Here is a 22,997-nt window from a genome sequence, read left to right as displayed (position 1 = left end):
TAACTACCAAGATGGGCATTTGGTCACAGTAACTCATCTTCCTGTGGTGTCTATTCTATTCCTTGTTCCTGTGGACAAGTGTATATTGGCGAAACTGGTCGTTCCGTCAAAACTCGTATTCAAGAGCATCAAAGATGCATTCGATCAGGTCTTTTCTCCCATTCTGCAGTTGCAGAACACTGCCAAGAAACCGGTCATTCCATATTATTCGAAAAAACCCATATTATTTCTAAGAGCCCCTTCTTTTATTCCAGGAAAATCCGCGAATCTCTAGAGATCCGAAAAAATCCACATAATATCAATCGAGAGGAAGGATACTACTTGTCTCCCATCTGGAATCTCAGTCTAGAGCCGCCGTCCGGTCCCGCTACCACGATGCAGCCACATGATTGGCCAGCGCGCGCTTCTTGACGTTCGCGCCACGGAGTGTGCCGATACGTCCCGACACGACAGGTCACCGCGACTATAAATAGAGCGGTAGCGGAGTAATCGTCGGATTCACTCCCTGCCTCTCGACGCGTTAGTGTTCTGAGCTGTTGGACGTGAATCCCTGTCCTGGCATTTGGTTTTCACCTCTGGCTGCGTTGAGTAGTTGAGTTACTGTGACCAAATGCCCATCTTGGTAGTTAGTATTCGCCTCTGGTTGCGTTGAGTAACTGAGTTACCGTTGCTAACTACCCATCTTCCTGTCTCTTGTTTTTCTTTTTCTTTTTTGTTCTCCTGAAGAAGCTACATACAATTGTAGCGAAACGTCGAGATGAACCCACTTTTGGGTCACTCACAAATGACACGGTCCAAACCCGGAAGACGAATAAACTATAAAAGACATGTTGTTTACAAAAATAAATTAAAAATCTACGCTGTTATTGCTTAAAACAACCACAGTGTAATGACAAATTATTTGAGACGGGGCAACGGAGGTTCGTGAAAAGTTGACGGCGCGCAGTGTTGCCATTTATAGTGTGTATGTCTAATTTAAAACTTAACGTACCTACTGTATATCAAAAACTAAACTGTGTATTAACAATGACGTTTTTATATTTACTGTAAATATGGCACTGAAAGATTTTTAAAAAAATAACATATTAAGCTTAAAAAATTATAAAATATATAAGCTGCAGTAAAAATATTATCTATGTTTTATAAGTCAAAATTTATCGTTTGCCAGAAGAAGTGAGTATGTTGTAAGTAACATGCAAGTATCGCGTAATGCACCGTCGACTGTTAACACCAAAACAAAAATCATCAATCTGCTACTCAGTGAATCTGATTGCGATAATTACTTTTGCTACAATATGAGCTACATTGTTGTTATTATTATGAATTCATAAAAGGCTCTTGCACCTAGTACCTATACGGAATCTAAAGATAACGAGAAAATTATAATTATCGTATAGTTAATTGTTTATATTGTAGATTTTACAAGGATTAAATGCAATTTATACCAAATGTGTATTTTTAATGATTTCATAACTGTTCTGGTGTTGTTAGTTTTGCAGTTTTGCGATAAAAATGTACTGTTTGAATAATAGAGGTTTTCTTTATAAACCGTGGTTTTTGGGTAATGATGCGTGCACTGTTTGCTGCGTTAATCTAGAAAGATTTTGCAGATAAAATTAATGTTTAGCTCCCAGTTTGAATTAAAAGTATTTGTATATTATAAAATTGCAGATAGTTCATAACCAAGATATTTGATAAAATTAGAGTAGACTTTAGAAGAAAGGTAGTAATGTTAGCCATTCTATAGAGTCTGTTTCTTGTATTAGCTGAGGTTGAAACAAATAGATGCATACGAAAGGAGACCTGAACGCCAGATCCCCACATTGAAACAATAGAGTTACGAACAAAAACTGAAGAATATTAAATTACTAACTATAAAACATAGTGACACACGGTGATTGGGTCTATTAAGGCTACACACTCTCCAGAAGGAAACACCGCACCTATACATGTGAATATAGTCATAACCAAAAACCAAGGATTACAAACAGAACTATAATCACTAACCGAAAGACACAAACATCATAACCCCATTCTCCTAGAAATAGGTACATCAGAAGAAGATCACCTAAATGAGAAACAAAAGGAAACCAACCAAGAAAACCAACTGGCCAAACTTCACAAGCCCTAGGGATAATAGTCCTAGTTTTCGAAAACGTCATCCAAGACGCAAGATGAGCCAAAACAACTGAAGAAAATCACTTATTCAACGAGGTTCATCATCAGCATCATCATCAATCAGCCAATCGCGTCCACTGCTGGACATAGGCCTCCCTCAGTTTTTTCTAGTGTTCTCTACACTGGGCCACTTGTAGCATATTTCCCGCTACACGTTTTATATCATCGGTCCATCTAGTCGGTGGTCATCCTCGGCTTCTTTTATAGTATACCACGCCGAATATATAAAAATAAACGGCGAAGGAGCACAATTCGTCAAACTGTCCGTGTATGAATTGGTATCAATAGACTTGATATAACGTTATTTCTGTATGCCCTACGTCTTCAGACAGTCGGGTAGATACAAACTCGTATATGGAAAGACAGCGAATGTGTCTTGCTATTTCCACTACTTCACTGTAAGCTGCAAAGAGCGCCACCTATTTTGGTTACCTTAAACGAAAACGACTTTTGTTTTCTGTCTATGTGAAATATGTAAAATATTTACAAATTTCGGCAAGAGCTTTGCTAGAGCTTTGATGAATTGGGAAAAAATCATCGATTACGTCATCATACCAAAATGGATAACCTCAGTAGTATGATATATATACACAAAAAAACCAAATTTAAAAATAAACTTAAACTTGTTTCGGTATTTGTCTCCGAAGTTGCCTATCCTCAAAAATGAATTTATTTCATAGTTTTGTCTCGCACTGTATACAATTTTTAATTTCCGGGGGTATAACTAATTAATAAGCTAGTTGTGGGTTTACAAATATGGTATTAAAAATCAGATGACTACATTCTTTATATGCAATTGACTGTTGAAAGAAAACATATCATTTTCCCAAAAAAGGACTACATTTTAAAAGAACTTCCGTTGTACGTTTTAAAAATTCCTATAACGGACTTACATTTCACTGAAGCAACAACCTTCTCACGATATTTCAGACGACAGAGTAATGATAAAATGTTGATGTACTACTTCAAAATCTAAAAGACAATTTAAAGTGCCTGCCTAAAGTAAAACGTAGTTATTGTACGTGCTTTTGAATAAGGAACGATGGATAAAACAATAAGCGCTTATCTCGTAAACCTGACTGAGTTTGAATTTGAGAGAATTCCCAGTTTCGAGAAATATTGTGCGGGAGATGAAACTTATGATATGAGATCAACAATGTAAACTTGAGGAATGAGATGTCAACGTTTTGTAATTTATAAAAATGTCTCCTTATTTCACTGGCATTCCTTACATTCATTTAAATTTAAATACGTGATACTTCGTGTTTCCTAGTAGTAGTGAAACTAGATTATTTTCATTTAAATTAATGGAACTACTTCAAAAGAAATCCTTATTTTATAATGAGCAAGACAAAAAAGAATGAATTAAACTGGAAGAGTGGAAGGTCTTATATAACTTAAGAGACAGAGAAATCAAGAAGTAAATATTTACTTCATCAATGAAAAAATAAAAGAGTACAGAAGAAAATGTCAACAACATATAAACAAAATGTATAAAGACCGACGACCTAAACAGATGCTAAACTACAAACAGAAAGCAAAAAGTGTCAGAAGAAGCATCTTAAAAAGGTATAAGTATACAAACAAGTATCTAAACACTGGAAGGCAAACGAAGAAGTGAGACACGGTTATATACTTGCGCCGTTGTTGTGTAGTGTATACGTAGAAATATCTTAACTGGAATTATAAAGGATTTAGACATAGGTGTGATTGTTACTGGAATTATAACGAATACTTGTATATATGTAAGCAATGTGATGTGCTTTTCCCCCAATTGGAAGGATTCATAGACATTATTAGGTAGGGTAACAGTCCAAAGCGGCACGTTTGGTGGAGACACTGGGCTCTAAAACATCAAATAACACAAAAATGCATGGATTATAACTGTTATCATTTTCATCAGAGTATGACAATGAGGTTATGTTCTTACACATGAATAAAAGAAGTTAAGTTTACGTAGGTATTGTTAGTTGCATTGTATGTTGTCGCAACTTAATATAGATATTGATTATATATTAAATAGAAAAGATCATTTAACTGCAGGTAGTACATATTAAATTAGCAGAGCTTATCACTTGTTTTATAGGTTAAACGACATCAGTGCTAACCCTAGCGCCGCACCCGTATTTTCCAAAAGCAGCTGCTTCGGAAGAAAAGCTACCGGCTTCCTAACACACTGTTGTTCCTGATCTGCTCTGACCCAGTGTTGTGTCCTACCTGCGGGTTAGCCTAGCTACCGCCACAGCCACGTGTAACGTACAAACTATATACATGCAAATCGTGCGAATCGTTGATAATCGTGAACCTGGATTAAAGTATGATGCTTATTGGCCTTTTTGTTTTCTGGCCACGATTTGAACCGTCGATCCACTAGATAATTCACGTTGAAGTGAATGCGATTCGTCTGCCTGGCCCGCTTAGCGATCTGACTGACATGATGCTTAAATATCTATGCCAAACAAGCCGGTCCGAAGCAGAAGACCATAGCATTTTAAGATAGGTCATGGCACCGAAGGGTTAGAGCACTATCTAATGATGATATTTTACGTTTTCGTTTTTATTAAGCACTACTTTTGCTTTTATACATATTTTTTCATCTGTGTTGATACACATGTAACTGACTAAAAGGTAATTTAAAAATTATGAAAAATACGATATACATTTGGCACATATTGAATGCCCAAAGAGTGTTAATGTTATATATGAATTATATTCAACGATATGTTCTCTTGTCTGGTTACCCCCTGAAAGGGGGTAACCAGACAAGAGAAAAAGGGGGTAACCAGACAAGCGAACGTTTAGAAAACACACAACTTAGGCCTTATCGTAAAAATTCGTCTGACAAAAACTATACCCAAACGATTATTTTTGAAAAGGATACAATTTGCAGAAGGGTAAATAGGAAAATGTTAAAAAATGGTAAAATGTAATATTTAGCTATAAAGCTCGCATATCCGGTGCAGGAATAATTATCTAACTGGCACAATGAACTACATTAGAAAGACTCAAATCCTCACTTAGTTCAGGGAATCATCAAAAGGTTAGGTAGATTTGGTGTTAACGTATTAACGATTTGATTGGACAATCATTCATCATCATCATAAGTGGCTCGACAATCCGTTGTGCATATTGGCCTGCTCACAAAGAAGTCGCCACTCCTGTCGATTCCTGGCAACTTCCCTCTATCTTCTGATCCTAAGAATCCGTAAGTCTTCCTCCACATCATTAATCCATCTCCTTCTTGTTCGTCCTCTAATTATTGTGCCCTCTGGTTTTAAAAATGTTAATCTCTTCGTGCATTCGTGATTTGACATCCCAGCAACGTTTCCAGCCCATCTAAGTCTCTGCACTTTAACGAATTTCACAATATCTGGATCTCTAGTTGATCACCCTTTTTATGCAATGGATATATTACTCCTTTTAGCCACTCTTTTGGTACCATTTTATTCTATCATATAAGTACTATTAGTTTATAAATTGCTGCAAAAAGTTGATCACCACCGTTTTTATACATTTCCGAACAGATTTCATCGATTCCTGGGGCTTTATTTTCTTTTAGTTTTAGGATGGCATTTGACACTTTTCCTCTTGTTGGGTCTTCACTATGTTTTACCCTTCTTCAGTATTGTTACTTTAATGAAAAAAGGAGTCATGACATCTTCACAATTTTTTTTATCGCCCCCAGTTGTTTTTTGTTTACTCTGCAATCCAATTTAAGACACCCTGTACAGCTTCTCAATTTATATGTGATATACTTCAAGGCAATACAAATTTTATACGAAATAAATGTTAAATTTTATTTACAGATAAGTTTGAAATTACGCATACTTTTTTTTTAATTAAATTTAACGTTCACGGCCGAATAGTAATCTATTAAACTGGTCAATGTTGCATGATTTTGACACAAGCAAAAAGTTCTCTGTCGTTCAAATAGATTTTGCGTGGCCTTTAATGTAAATGTGCGCGGCAAAAAAACGCAACATATTATTTTTAAAATACTGATTGAAGTATCATTTATTTTATTGATTACACTTGTTTTTCGTAGTTTTATTTCGATGCTGATTGAAAATTTTATTTCATCTTCGCTACGTCGCGTCAGTAAGCCTATCCGACTTTTAGTTTAAAGGTTAAATTAGGAGGTCATCCTGCTGATCGTAAATATAAAACTGTGAAAATATAACTTGGGGTGCAATTTTAGCCTACTCCACAAAAATTAAAAAATTATTGTGTTATTGCGTAAGAAAGTGCTTTCTACTTTGCTCTACACCCAGCTCGGTTCAACCTTTTATATTCTGCAATTTTAAGAGCTCCCTTTACGACTAATCAATCTCTTGCCTTTTATTATTGCCTGGATAATCGTGTGAGTAATATATTATTTATTGCCTTTCATTGTAATGTCTCCAAACTAACTTTTGTCGTTTCGACTATATTTACAAGCTACTTTTATTTGGTAGTTTGACCATTTGCTACACGAAAAAGTTGCTCTAGACCCAGCGAGTCTTATACGAACAAATCCATATCCTGCCCTTTACTATTTGCTGGAGAATCAGGTGAGGAATGGGATATTTACTGCTTCTTATTTTGCCCAGTTTGAGGACTTCTTCATTGCTGGTATGTGTAGTCCAGGAATTTTTTAATTATTCTTTGGTAATACCACATCTTAAATGGCTTTATTTTATTTATTGTGTCACCCTTTAGGGTCCATGTTCTATAACCATAAAAGAAAATAGACAACACGTAGCATTTTAGTGTTTTTAATCTCGTTTAAGTAGGTAGGTTTCTATTGGTAAGTGTGAGTTTCCATTTACTAAATGCTCTGCGTTTATTATTGCCATTATTATTTTAATCTTATATTGTTAAGCCAACTTCCCAAATGACGAAACCCAAATTAGAACAGATATTCCACACAAAACAAAACTTGCAATCAATCTGACCTATAAATTCCAGCACTTGATTCAAAAAAGTTTGTTTTGATAAAGGGGGCAAGAAGATAATCTCTAACCCGATGTCTTTGGTAAATCATCTGTGAAAACCTTTGTATAACATAGACAAAAATATACTCCATATATATCATCGTCGAAGAGAGAGTCGACAGATTCACTTACCTCAAAACTACCCTCAACTCACAATGGGACTGCGCTCAAGAGATTAGATCCAGAATTGAAATGGCACAGTCTACATTTATCAAGTTGAGATCCTTGCTGTGCTGCAGTGATCTCAGTTTGGGAACCAAGATGCGGATAGTGAGGTGCTACATTCTTCCAGTGTTGTTATATGGAGTTGAAGCCTGGACACTGACGCAAACTACTGAAAAGCGGATTGACCCTTCGAGATGTGGATCTACAGGAGGATACTAAAAATATCGTATGTAGACCATGTCACCAACGGTAAGGTCCTCAACGCATGACAAAAGAAAAAGAAGTGCTTAATTTAGTGAAACAACGTAAGCTTGAGTACCTCGGCCACGTGATGCGGCACGAAAAAAAATATCGAATTCTTCAACTCGTTATGCAGGGTAAAGAATTTGGCAGGAGAGGACCGGGACGCCGTCGTACTCGTGGTTGAAAAACCTACGATAATGGTTTGGGATGACCTCTGGGGAGGTGTTTCGCAGAGCAGTCAACAAAACCATGATAGCCTTGATGATCGCCAACATCCGGACCAGATAAAGCACTGAAGAAGAAGAAGTATCATCATCATCATCATTCTCTTTACCGTTCTCAATGTATGACGTAGGCTTTTTTCATTATATTTTTTTATTAAGTTTCTGCATTGGATTAAATTAATGTATCATCTTTATCTATGCTTTTTCAGTTTGGCATCAATGCCACTCAAAGACTTCCCCTGACATATTCATCCTTAATATTATACTTTTTTGTTACTTTACTCACCCATTTAAACATTCTCATTTTCAATACATGCAATTTTCATCTGTTTTCTTTTTTACTCGCAGTTTTTTACTGGCAGTTTTAAAAAAATTTCCTTTCAGTTTCAACGAGTTCTTTCTGTTACATAAACCACCGCTGGCCTTCCATTTCCTCTATCCCTGCATAATTCTACTACATCCATATTAATCTATCTGCCCATTACTTGAAAACAGCCAACAGCAGAACGGACCAACAACCAGGAGATTAGAGCCCGCATCGAAAAGCTAGATCTACCTTCAATTGGATGGGGGCCTTCTTCAAGAGTCACAACCTCTCTCTTGATACAAAAGTAAGAATGCTGCGATGCTACGTCTTCTCTGTCCTTTTTTTATAGGTTGAATCATGGCCCTTGAACAAAGATATGTGCAGAAAAATGGAAGCATTTGGGATGTGGCTATATCGGAGAATACATAAGATCCAGTGGACTGACCTAATCACAAATGACCACCACCTAGTCACCACCATCAAATCTCGAAAGTTACAATTCTTCGGACATATTATGCGAAAGGGATCCAGATATGCTCTCCTTCAAGCCACCCAGCAAGGAAAAATATTTGGAAACCTAGATCCAGGAAGAAGAAGAACATCTTCTTCTTCTTATAAGATAAAGATTGCCATGATAATCGCCAACATTCGTAACGGATAGGCACATCAAGAAAAAGAAGCCCATTACTTTGTTACACCGGTCCTAAATAATTTAATTTTGTCATCCAAAACTATAATCTTTTTTGCAATAGTAACTTAATCTTTATTTAAATAATCTATTTGTGTTCTACTTAATCCGTCCCTCTATCTCAAGTTGTTATACTAGTTATTCCCTGATACGTGCTTTAAACAAAAGAAATAAGGAAGGGATAATAACGAAGCTACAAAGAAACATTAAGTATTTTGATCATATTCGATCTACAATGAAGTTGAAGCGGACCAGGAAAATGATGAAATTTCTAGTAGAGGAATCTATAAAAGTGGACCAGCAAGACATCAATAGAGTTGTTTAGATCAGTGGTGGACCAGATAAAAATGTACCAATGCAGTTATAGAATATACACGAAAGAAATTTAATGTAAAAATATCTTTATTGCCACTAAATAATACAGAGGCTTATATATACAATTTCCCATGACAAAATGAAAGGATTCCTTAATTTGGAGATTGACCGAATACGACAAAAAAATTTAGTACAATGGAAACATGGTATGGTAAAGATCACGTAGAATTTATAGACGAAACAGAGTTAGAAATGGACGAATAAAAGAATTCATCAAGAAGAAAAAACGATATATTAGTATCTTAGATAGACAACAATTTAAATGATACGGGTCGGGTACATTATTGAAAGAATATAATTCAAAGTAAATGTATAGATAAACAATAGAATATTTAAATTGCTTACAAAAGCCACGGTGGGCGTTACAAAAATCGATGTAATCAAAGGCGTAATGGATTTACTTCTTTAGATTTAATGAAAATTTGCACAATAGTCAATTATAAAGGTGAGGCAAGACTAACAAGCGTTGCCTGGTTTCGATTTCATGAGTATCGCACAAAAAACACAATCCTGCAAATCTAAACAAATTAGAGGAAACAGTTGAATGAGAATCGCTCATCTTATTATTCGCTTGATGAGTATTTCGTCAAAACAGAACATTATTTGAAACTAGGTGACTTATAATTAAAGTAAAAATCGTTATCTTGGTGATTGGGTAAGAGACTAAACCACTGATTGGCTGAAACCAAAAAAAAACAGCTCACCTAATGAGATTTTAATTATTTTTTTTACAGATGGCGAAGTCGTTTTATTTTTAACATTTTTGTAAGTTTGTATATATTAATAAAAATTAGTATTTTAAGCTTACAGATGTAATTTTTTTGTATATTTTCATTTATATTTTAAATTACAAACAAAAATAATGTTTTACTAGTTCTTTTGGTAATTTGTAAAATTTTTATTTAGATTTATAGAAAACATAACTACTATGATACGTACAAATACTTCTATAAAAACTTTTGGTTGTATAAAGCTAGATAATATCCGTGACTTAGTTGCCGTATACACAATATATATCCCATCAATCATAATCTTCATATTTTATTATACCAGAACTTGCTTGACTCGGTCGTTGCAAGCAAAACTATCTTTATAAATACACACAGAGTATATCTGGGGACTAAAAGATAATCTAGAGTCTGCATAGCCACACTTGACTCTATTACACCTGTCGTTTGACACCCCCACCTTTAAACTATTAAGATTCCTTCAACTGGTATAGTGTTACTCATGTTTATCGAAGTAAATGTCATCTATTGACAGTGAACTGCATCTATCCTAAGATGTTTCATTTAGGGGTGTAGTTCTTTAAATGAAACTGCATTTAATTAAAGCAAGTCATGGTAGTAATGTTATTACCCATTGAATTCTTCAGCGATATTGTTTCAAATAGCCAGTAACAACTCAAATGGTATCACTGAAAGCTATGTTTCAAATACCCAGTAATAACTCACATGGTATCACTGAGGTCTATACTGAGTTTCTAAAACATTCGATAAAGTAGAAGAGAAGATTAAACAGTTAGAGAGATCAAACAGATATGAGATTCAAATTGCCACTATTTGATGGAAAGTCTTCTTGGTCCATATACCTTTAACAATTTGATGTTATTGCGACAGCCAATCATTGAACAGAACAAGAAAAAGCTGTTTCCTTGACTGCTGCTTTACGAGGTGATGCTGCGGATATCCTAAGATCGATTTCTAAGGGCCAAGAAAAATGTTACCAGACCTTGTTCACTCGACTAGACAAACCTTACGGAGATGCCCATCTACAACAAGTCTACAAAATACAAATAAAAAGTAGAATTCAACGAGCAAGTGAGAATTTGCAAGAATTTGAAGCATATGTTGTTCGTATAGCGCGGTTTTGCTTATCCGGAGGTACCAGACAATAGTTTGGAAGAAACTGCTGTAGATACCTTCGTCAATGGGTTGAGAGACAATGAATTACAGAAAGCTTTACAACTAGCAAGACTGAAAGTTTTAGATGAAGCGCTCGCCATTGCCTTGGAACACGAAACAGCTAGTCGAGCTTCACGGAGCTATCAAGTATGAACCTCTGAAGAGAGCGACGAACAAAACAATAAACGTCTGGAGGAAATCATACGGAAAGTAGTTTGTAACACGATGCCGAAGAGGCGCGAAACCAGATGTTGGAATGGTGGCGACGTAGGTCACATTCGCCGTAAATTGCAAGCAAATAATACAACAGTCAGAAAGCTTGAACAGATCGAACACTGGAATGGAAAAAGTTATTCAAATGCTGATGCTCAGTCAAGACGGCCATACAGTGCAAATCGTAATCATTGTTTTAAATTAGAAGAACGACTTTGGCCCGTGAGACGAACCACCGTCATTAATGATCAATGGCAGCCTCAACAGCTACAAGACGCTCAAGCAGATGATCCATGTATAAAAAGAGTATTGGATTGGATGCGTCGAAGTGAAAGACCTTCTTGGCAAGACATTAGTGCATGTAGTCCAGAAGTCAAGTGTTACTGAAACCAATGGAATTGCCTAGTGCTAATAGATGATCTTCTGTATAGAACCTTTGAGAACGATGATGGTACAGAAACTAAGCTTCAGTTGATTGTACCTAAAAGTAAAGTGCCAGAAGTATGGCGTCAGTTGCATAACGGTGCATCAGGTGAACACTTTGGTATTACGAAGACTCTGCAAAAGGTTCGAGAACGGTTCTATTGGATGAACTGTAAAGATGATGTAAGAAGATGGTGCAGGAAATGTGAACTGTGTGCAACCAGTAATGGTCCAGTTGGTAAAAAGACGGCACCCATGAAACAGTACAATGGTAGTCCTATGGAAAGAGTAGCAATCGACTTTGTAGGTCCACTTCCAGAGACGAATGATGGAAATAAATTTATTCTGGTAGCCATGGATTATTTTACGAAATGGACTGAGGCCTATGCGATACCAAATCAAGAAGCTGCTACCGTTGCAGAGGTACTTGTTAAAGAATTCTTTAGCCGATTTGGTGTTCCCTTGGAGATCCACTCTGACCATGGGCGAAACTTCCGAGTCTACCCTTTTCCAAAACGTTTGTAAATTGATTGGTGTCAATAAGACCAGAACGACACCCCTGCATCCTCAATCAGATGGAATGGTCAAGAGGATGAACCGAACGATGGGTAAACACCTGTCCAAAGTTGTATCAGAACATTTAAGAGATTGGGACCAGCACATTTATTTATTCCTAATGGCCTACCGCTCGGCCGTGAATGAAACTACAGGCCAGACCCCAACCTGCCTGATGTTAGGTCGTGAAGTTCGTTTGCCCTGCGTTTGCCCTGAGTTTGGCTGCAGACCTTCCGAAGAACATGTTGCAAGTGAAGATTATGTTGACCGCCTGAAGTTAAGAATGAACAATATTCATGAACTTGCCCGACAACACAGCCAGTTAGCCAGTGCCAGAATGAAAGATCAATATGATTCTCGATGCAATAATGAAAGTTATGAAGAAGATGATCTTGTTTGGCTTTATAATCCACAATGTCTTCGTGGCTTGTCTCCTAACCTGCAAAGACAATGGGAGGGTCCGTATGAAATTAAAAAGAGAATAAATGACGTAATATACCGAATTAAGAAGTTGCCGAAAGTTAAACCAAAATTAGTTCACATACATCGTCTTACACCTTATGCTGGCTTAAATGAAAGAGAAAAAGCCCGAACCCTTCAACATGAGATCAAAGATGACCGGCGACCAAGCTTTATTGAATTTATGTCAAATTACGCAGAGAGAAAGAGTGCTAGATTCGGCATGACCACAGAAGTTCAGCAAGATCTTTTTACTGTTCTGCATAACGTCTCTCTAGCCCACTGTGTTGCCAAAGATCTTGAGACGACTAAAGGAATCTCATCCGTATTTTATAAGAAGTTCGGTCGTTTGGACGAGTTAAAAAATCAGCAGCCTAAAGTTGGAAAAGTACTGAGGTTAGAAGATGGTCCTCGATCTTTCCTGTATATGGTTACCAGGAAGTCGTATATAGACAGGACAACCTACGAGGATATATGGCGTGCTCTAACTAATTTAAAGAAAACCGTGTACAATTATATCATCAAGAATTTGGCCTTACCCAAGATAGGCCATGCACTAGAAAATCTGGATTGGAAGATTGTCAGAAGCATGCTTGAAATGATCTTCCGAGAAACCAGCGTACGAATTACTGTATGTTGCATTAACCCGAAGAGATCGTGTCCTCCAAAGTCTATAGACTGTTATTTCTTCTTGAGGAGTTCATGCAGAGCTGGAGAGTTCTGTAGATTCCGTCGTCCTGGCCTATATCTGGAGTGGCTGATCGGGACGCTCAGATCTAAGAGGGAAGCAGTGTCACGAAATAGCCTATGCGTGTTATGTGTCACAATTCTTAGCAGGATAAATCTAGAATACTCGAGAGTTGGTATTTCAATAACACCAGTCTTCGATGCGCTTTCGATGAGACGAATTAGAGGTGGACTACTCCAGAATATTCTAGTACATAATAACTTGTATATACAGTGTGGCGCACCGAAAACGAAACAGAGGCATTTACTGGCAGATGATTCCTTTTTTGAAAAAACGCTCGGACCCGTCGATTTTGTTTTCGAGGGGGACACAAAATTGGCATAAAATCACTTTAACATTTGCAGCCCCTTAAGCGGGGGTGGCATCATCCCTAAAATCTTAAATGAAAAGGGGGGTCGAATGATCCATTATTTGAAAGGTCTTTCAACTCCCTTTATAATGATGTAAAATTCATGTATTCAATTCAGTAGTTTTGGAGATTTATTGATTTAAAGTTTAAAGTAGACTTTAATAGGTACATCAAATTAGTATGTACTTCTTTCAGAAGAAATTTGAGTAAAAGCATTTTCTTGATAAGTAAATGCTTTTATTTACTACGCGCATGGTTTATTAATAATAAAAATAGCAATTGAAGTGTCCTTTGTGACAAAAAAAGTTGTTTCTTGAAGAAAGATAAGTAGAGAATGCCACGTACTTATTTTAAATAGGAAATAGTACATTAGTTTGCGATTGATTTGACCAATCTTTGTTGTTAAAATATCATTTATTGCTTTATACATAAATTAACCATGGTATATTCCACGGCAGAAAGGGTTGAAATTATTGAAATATTTTTCGGAAATAATCAGTGCGCTAATAGAACAGCACAAATTTTTAATGAGCGACATGAGAACAATAATGTGCACCGAAAATATGTTCTAGAACTTGTAGCTAAATTTCGGGAAACTGGATCAGTCGCCAATAAAAAACGTAATATTGAAAATCCTATAAGGAACTAAGCAACAGAAGTGGGGGTTTTAGGGCAAGTTATTGTAGATCCTACATTAAGTACCCGCAAATTGCAAACTTCGTGTGGTGTTAGTCGACGAACTATCCAACGGATTTAAAAGGCCCATAATTTTCATCCGTATAAAATTCACCTTGTACAAGAACTTAATGAAGACGATTTTGATAAGCGATTAGAATTTTGTGAAGTTATGAGTGAACGAATTACAAACGATGAACAATTTTTATTTAACATTTGCTTTTCCGACGAATGTTCCTTTTTTTTAAATGGCGAAGTAAATCGTCATAATTGTCGATATTGGTCGGACTCTAATCCCAGAATTTACCATGAGGTACACACACAGCAGCCACAAAAATTAAATGTTTGGGCTGGCATTTTTGGCGATCATTTGGTTGGTCCTTTTTTCTTACCTGGAAATTTGACTGGTGAAATGTATTTGGAATTACTGCAAAATGCCATAGATCCTGCGCTAACAGATATAATTGAAAATCAGAATGATGGTCGATACGTTGAGAATATGTTGATGTTCCAACAGGATGGTGCCCCACCACATTACGCATTAAGAGTTCGGCATTATTTAGATCAGACCTTTCCAGGTCAATGGATTGGTAGAAGAGGTGCCGTTGAATGGCCCCCAAGATCGCCAGATTTATCACCTTTGGATTTCTTTTTGTGGGGTTACTTAAAAAGCAAAATCTATGCTACTCAGCCAACATCCTTAGAAGATTTACGACAAAGAATTGTAAATGAGTGCCATCAAATTACTCCTCAAATATTGCAAAATGTCCGGCAACGTTTTCAGCAAAATCTTTATTATTGCATGGAAAGTAATGGTGGTCATTTTCAACATTTACTCGGCTGACAGGTCAGTTCATTCTTTATTTTTTAACAACTTTGCTGCTATGTATTGATCTCCTCTTACGATGATGTATTTAAACTTTAAATCAATAAATCTCCAAAACTACTGAATTGAAGTACATGAATTTTACATCATTGTAAAGGGAGTTGAAAGACCTTTTAAATGATGGATCATTCGACCCCCCTTTCCATTTAAGATTTTATGGATGGTGCCACCCCCGCTTAGGGGGCTGCAAATGTTAATGTGATTTTATGCCAATTTTGTTTCCCCCTCGATAACAAAATCGACGGGTCCAAGCGTTTTTTTTAAAAAGGAATCATCTGCCAGTAAATGCATCTGTTTCGTTTTCGGTGCGCCACCCTGTATATATATATATAAGTAACGATGATTGAGGTAGTTAGTATAAGATATTATCAAACTGTAAACTTATAAATAAATATATTTATATAAATTAGGAACCGCTCGTTTTATTTAAAACGGTACAGTATTTTTCAGATTTCCTTTAAGATCTGAGAGATTGAGCTAGACGAGGCTCCCAAAGAAAGTTGTGAGTTTTATTTAAGTTTATAAGTATATAACTTGCGGATGTAGTTATATTGTTACAAGCTGGGAATTAACATCAAGAAGATAGTGGGCAGAGAAAAAAAACAATTTTTATTTTGTAAATTCAAAGTGCTGTAACTTTTTTTGTGTACACTTTTGTACTAAGGTAAGTTGGATTCAATCAATTTATTTTTGTCCCAGGAATGCGTGATTTAATTTATGACATACCTTTTTAAAACACCCTGTATATTGAAATAAAATCTTCAAAAAAGTTATATCGCCTCTAAAATATTATTATTAAAATAAAATTTAAATTTAAATATAATAATAAACAAATACATGTCAATCTCAACAATTATTCAACAGGTATTTATCAAATTACAGCTCTTGAAATTTAAGAAAATTAATTAAAACCAAGTTAATTTAATAATCTCTTAAAATGTCTCAAACATTTATAAATAAAAATTAATAATTATGAGCTATAATCTCGTAAAAACGTAAAATATTTACGTTTTATTAGAAGAGAAAATTAGCAAATAAAGAACATAACCAAATGTTAAATTTAAAGATTAAAGATTTTAAAAGGCCCAATGTCGGTTTTGTATACAAGAAAAATCAATTATTATAAAATTGCCTCTGATATTAACATTTGTGACATTGTTATATGTTAATATAACACATTATAGAAAACGTTTTGTTTCATGGTAATAAATGATTTTGCATATTATACAATAATAATAATCTGCCCACGTTAAACAGCACGATTAAAAATAAATACCGCCAAGCTGCATCCTTCGTGGACTCCACCACTGGCACAATGCAAATAATTAACAACCTCCGATGGCATCACAAAAATAAAAAAAGTATTACCACCAAGGATTGCACAACCGATTCAGACAATTGCACATAATCTTAAAAGGGAAAACTTGCTTAATTTCATCGGCCGTCCGACGATAAAGAAATACCATTAATAATAACTTGCCATGCTAATTACGTGTCACTTTCTACGGTCCGCGTCCTAAAGTATATAGATTGTAGTATTGGGAGAGACAACAGTATCCCTGCTATGATCATTATTGTCAAAGGATCGGTAAATGATGGGAAAAAAAACAAGAAAATTGTAGTTAACAACAAAAAGTCGTAAAATCTTGTGTAATATGGTTTTGAAGCCATTATCTTGCGGCATTTTAGTTTTAAATTAATATATTCTGGGAACTAACAACAATTGCAATATTGTGAATAGGTTATTTAACTTTTGGAATTCGATTTCCTTCGAGTATTTTAAATCCAACAAATATTTAAATAAAAAATGTTTATATCCATTATCGCATTACATCAATATCAGATAGAATTTACTCGTACATCATGAGACTAAAAGCATAATGCATAATGTGACATTTTTGTCAAGGTATATGTGTTACGAGCAATGTCCGAAATTGGACAATCCTAGCATTGTACAAAAAATCTTGTCCACTTCTAGCATTGTACCCCTTTACTGTACAATCTCCGAAATATATATAATCGGCGGACTTTGTATAAAAGAATTGCTGTACAATGTTCGAATTTCAATAAGTAGCCATGCGTCAAAGTTTAAGATAATATATTAGATATCGATTCATATCGATTTTTACGATTATTTCCCATTTGTTATTAACGACAAATAAACATTAATTGAGGTCATAAATCCATAATTAACCAGCGTTTTTGACTTTTGGATTCGTAGAATTAAATTATTTTAAATTATCATACATCTCTCTTGAAAATCTAAGATGTTTTACAAACATCTTCCCTATATTATAGTGATGTATCTATCTCTTGAAGCTTTGAAATGTTTCACTAACAATATCTCTATTGTAGAAAATTTCTTCTTCGATTCGATTTTTCAATTTTTGATTTGGTGTGTCGCTTGTCAATAATAATCGATTCGAACCGATGAGCGTTTCGACAATTATTTTGATTATTTCGGACATTGAACATTTTGGGGGTACAATGCTAGAAGTGGACAATAATTTATGTACAATGTTAGGATTGTCCAATTTCGGGCTTTGCTCATAACATATGCATCAACAGTGAAAACGGAGGAGAAATAAATATTCTATTTCTAAGGTCTACAGAACGTGATAGAAAAATTCGATAGATATAACACTGTACAATTTTTAATAATAATATTTTATTCATTCCTAGCTCTGTTTAGGAGTATTTTAATAGTTCACTTCTTTGGTTTATTTCGACGTATTGTATTTAGTTTTTGTCTGAGATTGATAATGACTGGATTGTGATCTAATTCTACGTCTATAACTAGGTAGGTTTTGTACTCTGGATACCTACTTGATTTAAATCTATGATTAATCAAAGCAAAATCAATTTGATTCCTTACAATCTTTTGATTATTGTCTTGAGGTGATTTTCATGTATAGATTCGTCTGGGAGGTAGTTAAAACCAGGTGTTTGATACCACATATTCTTCTTCTTGTCAGATATATGTCATAAATTGTATCAGACAATGGCCCTGTCATTGCGTGTACCCAATCCGTATCCTCCAGTGATATCAGTTACCAGAGTTGTAGGAAACTCGTTGTTTCTTTTTCTTTTTAACTGCCCCACATTGAGTTCCGTCCATCATAACTGGTCTTTTGGTAGTGTTGCAGAATTTCTTTTCTTTCTCAATGGTAGTTTTGTAGAATTTTCCCTTTATTTTTATTAAAATCTTTATCTCACACAACATACCTTCGCGTCCATCCACTTCATTAATTTCTCCCTAATTCTACTACATGCACCTCCATCTATTCTTTCATTACTCTGTAATACGGATACTAAGTAAAACAATCATTTCACCATCCAAATTTATTATTTTATTTGTAGTAAATCTATCTTTAACTAACAATTCCAAATGCTTTGTTTTTGTCATACTTTTAAACCCTTTAAAAATTTTAAAGCTTTTTTCTCAAGAGCTTGTCTCCACTGTTCCAAGTTTTGTACTAAATCCTTTAGTATTATCAGCTTAGATCTTCTGACTTATAATGACAATTGCGTCTTTTGTAGACCTGACTTTCGGTTTCTTTCATTGTGCTACTAGTGGTTTTATGGCCCTGTAGTTTGTTCATTGGTGTATATATCCCTTATTTTTGCAAACAGCTACTAATATACTTAATACTAATAAACCATTCTATTATAATATTTAACCTGGTGTTATGACAAAATGGGTCAACAAATGATTTGCCAAATATTTTAAAAGAAAATAAAATTTCACCAACATACTCCAACACAGTTAGATTCCTGAATAAAGTATATTGTAAATTTGTCATGATTTAATACTGATTGTGATTTTAAAAAGTGTATTTGTGCATGAGTATTTTACTGCTAAAAACCTAGTGGGGTTATTTTTTACCAGTCTTATCCATAGTTAAAAATATATGTATGTGATGCACTCGGTAGTAGCTAAAAGAAAATAAAGCCTGTTTCGAAAAATACAAAAAACAGAAATAGCGAACAAAAATCCTCACAATAAAAATTGGTGCACAAATTTTGGTGTGTCTTAAATATACCAGGGTCTCCTCTTGGTTGCCCACACAATTTTTGTCTTTTACGGTTCAACGCCTCGCAGTAGCATAGTACATGTTTTACAGTTTCTAGTTCCTTATCACAGAGTCTGCAGTTAAGGTCGTCATTGTAAATAAATATTTTATTCAGGAATTCTTTTACTGGTGCATGCCCGGTTAACATTATTTTTACTGTTCTAGTTTGTTTCTGCCTATATGCAAAGGTTCCTTTGTTGTCTTCTATATGGTCCACTAATGAAGATTTTTGCATGTGTTTGTTTTGGAATTTTCTTTTAATATCGCTCATAACTCTCTTTAATCTAGTCCTCTGCCTTGATCTAGTCTTTTAATCTGGCCCTACGAACTGCAACCTTTTGTATTCCTAGAGTTACAGCCGATTCATTTGATTCGATGCCTTTTTTGTTGCCTTCGATGTTCTGGTACCCAGACAAGCTCAATCTTGTTGCGGTCTCCCAGTTCATTCAGTTCTTTAATGCAGTCCAACACCAGCCAAGACGTCACTTCCTGACAACCCAGTGCCTTCAGTGCCGCTTGGCTGTCAGAATATATATGGATCTGCTTTTTTTGATATCCTTCGAAACAGCTTAGTAAATTGTATAGCAGGCTGAGGTTAGTTTTTTACTTAACAAATCGATATGAAGGGACCGTGTAAGGTTGCTGTCTATGAAAATGCCATGAAATTTTACAGAATCAACGATACTGATCTGGATGTTATTAAGAAGCAAGGGTTGAACAGCTCCTTTATAGAATAATGCTATTGTCTTATCAACGTTGAAAGAGAATAAATTAGAGTCGGTCCAGGCTTTTATTTAAAGTAGATCAAAAGTTATGCTTGCATGAAGAGTTGCAATATTAGAGTTCCTTCAGGTAATACTGGTATCATCAGCAAAAAAAATTTTTTCATCGATTTTTAAGTTAGTGATGTCATTTATAAAGATAAGGAGAAGTAAAGGACCTAATACTAAACCTTGTGTACAGTAAACCATGTAGTACAGAAAACATAGCATCACTGGTACATTTATTAGATAAAAAGCCGAAATGACTTTGTGATAAAATGTTGTTTTCAACAAGAACGGACATAAGTCGGGCTTTTATAAGTCTCTCAATAATTTTGGATAGGGGCCGGGAGAAATCTATAGTTGAAGGCATTTGATTTTTTACCACGCTTATGAAAAAGAATAATAATGACTGTCTTTAGGCACTCTGGACCTCCAACACATTATTTGGAAGATTTAAGAAAATTTTTATAGATAGTCCATCAGTACTACAGGAAGATTTGCTTTTGATACTACTGATTGTTTGGATCAGTTCAGATTTATCAACTGGTCTTATAAGGAATGAATTCGAGACCTTTTTTGAATTGGGGAGATAGGAAATAGGATCTTGTTGTGGCGAAATAGTTGATGTTATATTTTTACACACATTAACGAAGTATTTATTTAGATTTTCAGGGTTTAGAAGAGAAAATGTTTGGGCTGTGTTAGTTTTATTTCGAAGATCGTTTATTATGGACCAAGTTCTGGCTAATTGGTCTTTACCAAAGCCATCTAATTAAATAAAAAAAAATGCACCAAGTTTCTCTTGCAACATTTTTAGAGCTTCCCAGACGATTCTGATAGTACATTTTTTTAGCTGTTTTAATGCACAGTCACAACAAAAATCTTAATAGTTTCTAGTACATCAAAAAATTCACTGCTCAATGACAACAGAAATACTAAAAGCAAGATACAAAGCTGTCATAGCTTAATGCGTAAATAAATGTGCCTTTTGCAGGTTTCTATTATAGAAACAAAGGGCAATATTGTTGTCTTAAATAATTACTCCCTTTGCATCTTTGAATGCTAAATCTGTATGTTTTGCAATTTAGGCGGGATAAATGGACTGGGCGGACAGATAGACAAATCGCACAAAGATTTAATCGATTGTTTTTTTTTATTTTAAATATTTTTGTTTTGATCCAAAAAGAAAACCATAAGAAGCTGAACTCTTTGTTTACTAAAGATAGCAAATTCTGCGCACATATTAAAAGAAGAAATTTCAGAAGAGAAAATGAAAAAATTAACAGATTACCAAAATGGTATCCCTATCAACACTTGTTTAAAAAACACTTTGGTGTTAAATTCATGTTTTAAAATAATATACCTATCCCCAAATAAGCCTTCTATCTATACATCTTCCGCATTGAAATACATTTTTTCGGAAATTTATATTGTGTCTGACATTTAGAAAACGTTTTTTATAGGATGGAGAAATTAATCGTGTGAATTTTATTGAAACTACTGTATTTAAAGTTTAAATTCTCATTAATATACAAATATCTAGTATCTTTCTAAACTTTCCAATCATTTGGTGATGTTATAATAGACACATGTATGATGTATTAGGAATTACATAAATGAATATTGATAAACGACACTTTCTACGATCCATCCCGTCGATCACAACTGATGCTAATTTGCCTCCTATTCACCTGTACAATACCTATAACATCTAATACTAGTCACTTACCTGTCTAAAACAAACGACTACAATAACTGCCAAACAATTCCAACACTTGTCACTAATTCCACGCATTTTGGTTCAAAAGTATATCCAAGTAGGAAATAAACTCACTCAAAAACCAATAAAACTATTTCACATGTTCTGTCAACGCAAATGGTTGTATTTTTGTTGTTTCTAAACACGCACAACCACCGACTGTAAATGGGAAAAGCAACTGCAAGAATGAAAGTTAAAATAAGTTTGTTGCCTACACAATCGTTGAAATCTCTATGTTGAATCGGTGCTATGTTGCCAGATGGCGCGACCAATAATTCAACTCAACTCTTAGCTTTGAATATGGAGTTAAGATAGTTTTTTAATGTATAGCAAACGTTTCTGCTTTCCATTTACTATTTTTCTTCCATCTTTAATCTTTCAGTTTTGTTATTCGCGGCAGAGACATGACCTGACACAAAGAGGACAAAAATAATGTTAGAAACAGCAGAGATGAAAGCATTTAGAAAAATTGACGATAAAACACTATGGGACAGAGCTAGAAGTACAGACATACGACGTAGATGCAAGGTGAAGAACATCAAGGACTTAGTAAGGAATTGAAGAGTAGAATGGAATAATCATATAAGCCGAATGACAATAAATAGAGAAGTAAAGACGGCTAAAAACGGTTCCCCAATAGGAAGACGATCAGATGAGTAGGAAGACCACGAAAACGATGGAACGACAACTTACTGGAGGCACAGGAAAAACAGACAGTGTCATGTCTACATGAAAAAAGAAGAAGTAAACACTAAAATAACACGAGTCCAGGACTGGATAATATTAAATATCCAATGACACAATATCTCCCGAAAATTGCCAAACTTTTACTCTTGAAAATTTGTAATCATGTAGCAAAACTCGAATTTTGCTCATTCATATAGAGCGCTTTCCCTTATATCCTGAATATTGAAAACAGTAAAACGAATTTTAACACAAAATGGAATAGTGGATAGCATTTCTTCCAGATTTTCAGTTTGGTTATAAAAAAGGATGTGGTACTTTAGATGCACTTACTGCAACGGTAACATATATT

At 35.0% G+C, this 22,997-nt stretch overlaps 1 protein-coding gene across 1 annotated transcript in view; it reads right to left on the bottom strand.

The window, feature by feature from the left end:
* The window catches only part of LOC140434315 (uncharacterized), a 213,395-nt gene extending 191,241 nt beyond the window's left edge, over positions 1 to 22,154 (bottom strand). The window contains exon 1 of the mRNA XM_072522480.1: positions 21,932 to 22,154. Within this exon, the coding sequence (XP_072378581.1) occupies positions 21,932 to 21,997 (66 nt within the window). The 5' untranslated portion in view covers positions 21,998 to 22,154. The remainder of the gene's footprint in view (positions 1 to 21,931) is intronic.
* Between the last annotated feature and the right edge of the window lie 843 nt (positions 22,155 to 22,997).

This window comes from Diabrotica undecimpunctata, chromosome 2 (genome assembly GCF_040954645.1).
Source record: "Diabrotica undecimpunctata isolate CICGRU chromosome 2, icDiaUnde3, whole genome shotgun sequence".
In the NCBI taxonomy this organism is placed as follows: domain Eukaryota; kingdom Metazoa; phylum Arthropoda; class Insecta; order Coleoptera; family Chrysomelidae; genus Diabrotica; species Diabrotica undecimpunctata.
The sequence above is the reverse complement of the archived record's forward strand: the minus strand, read 5'-3'. Positions and strand labels throughout refer to the sequence as shown.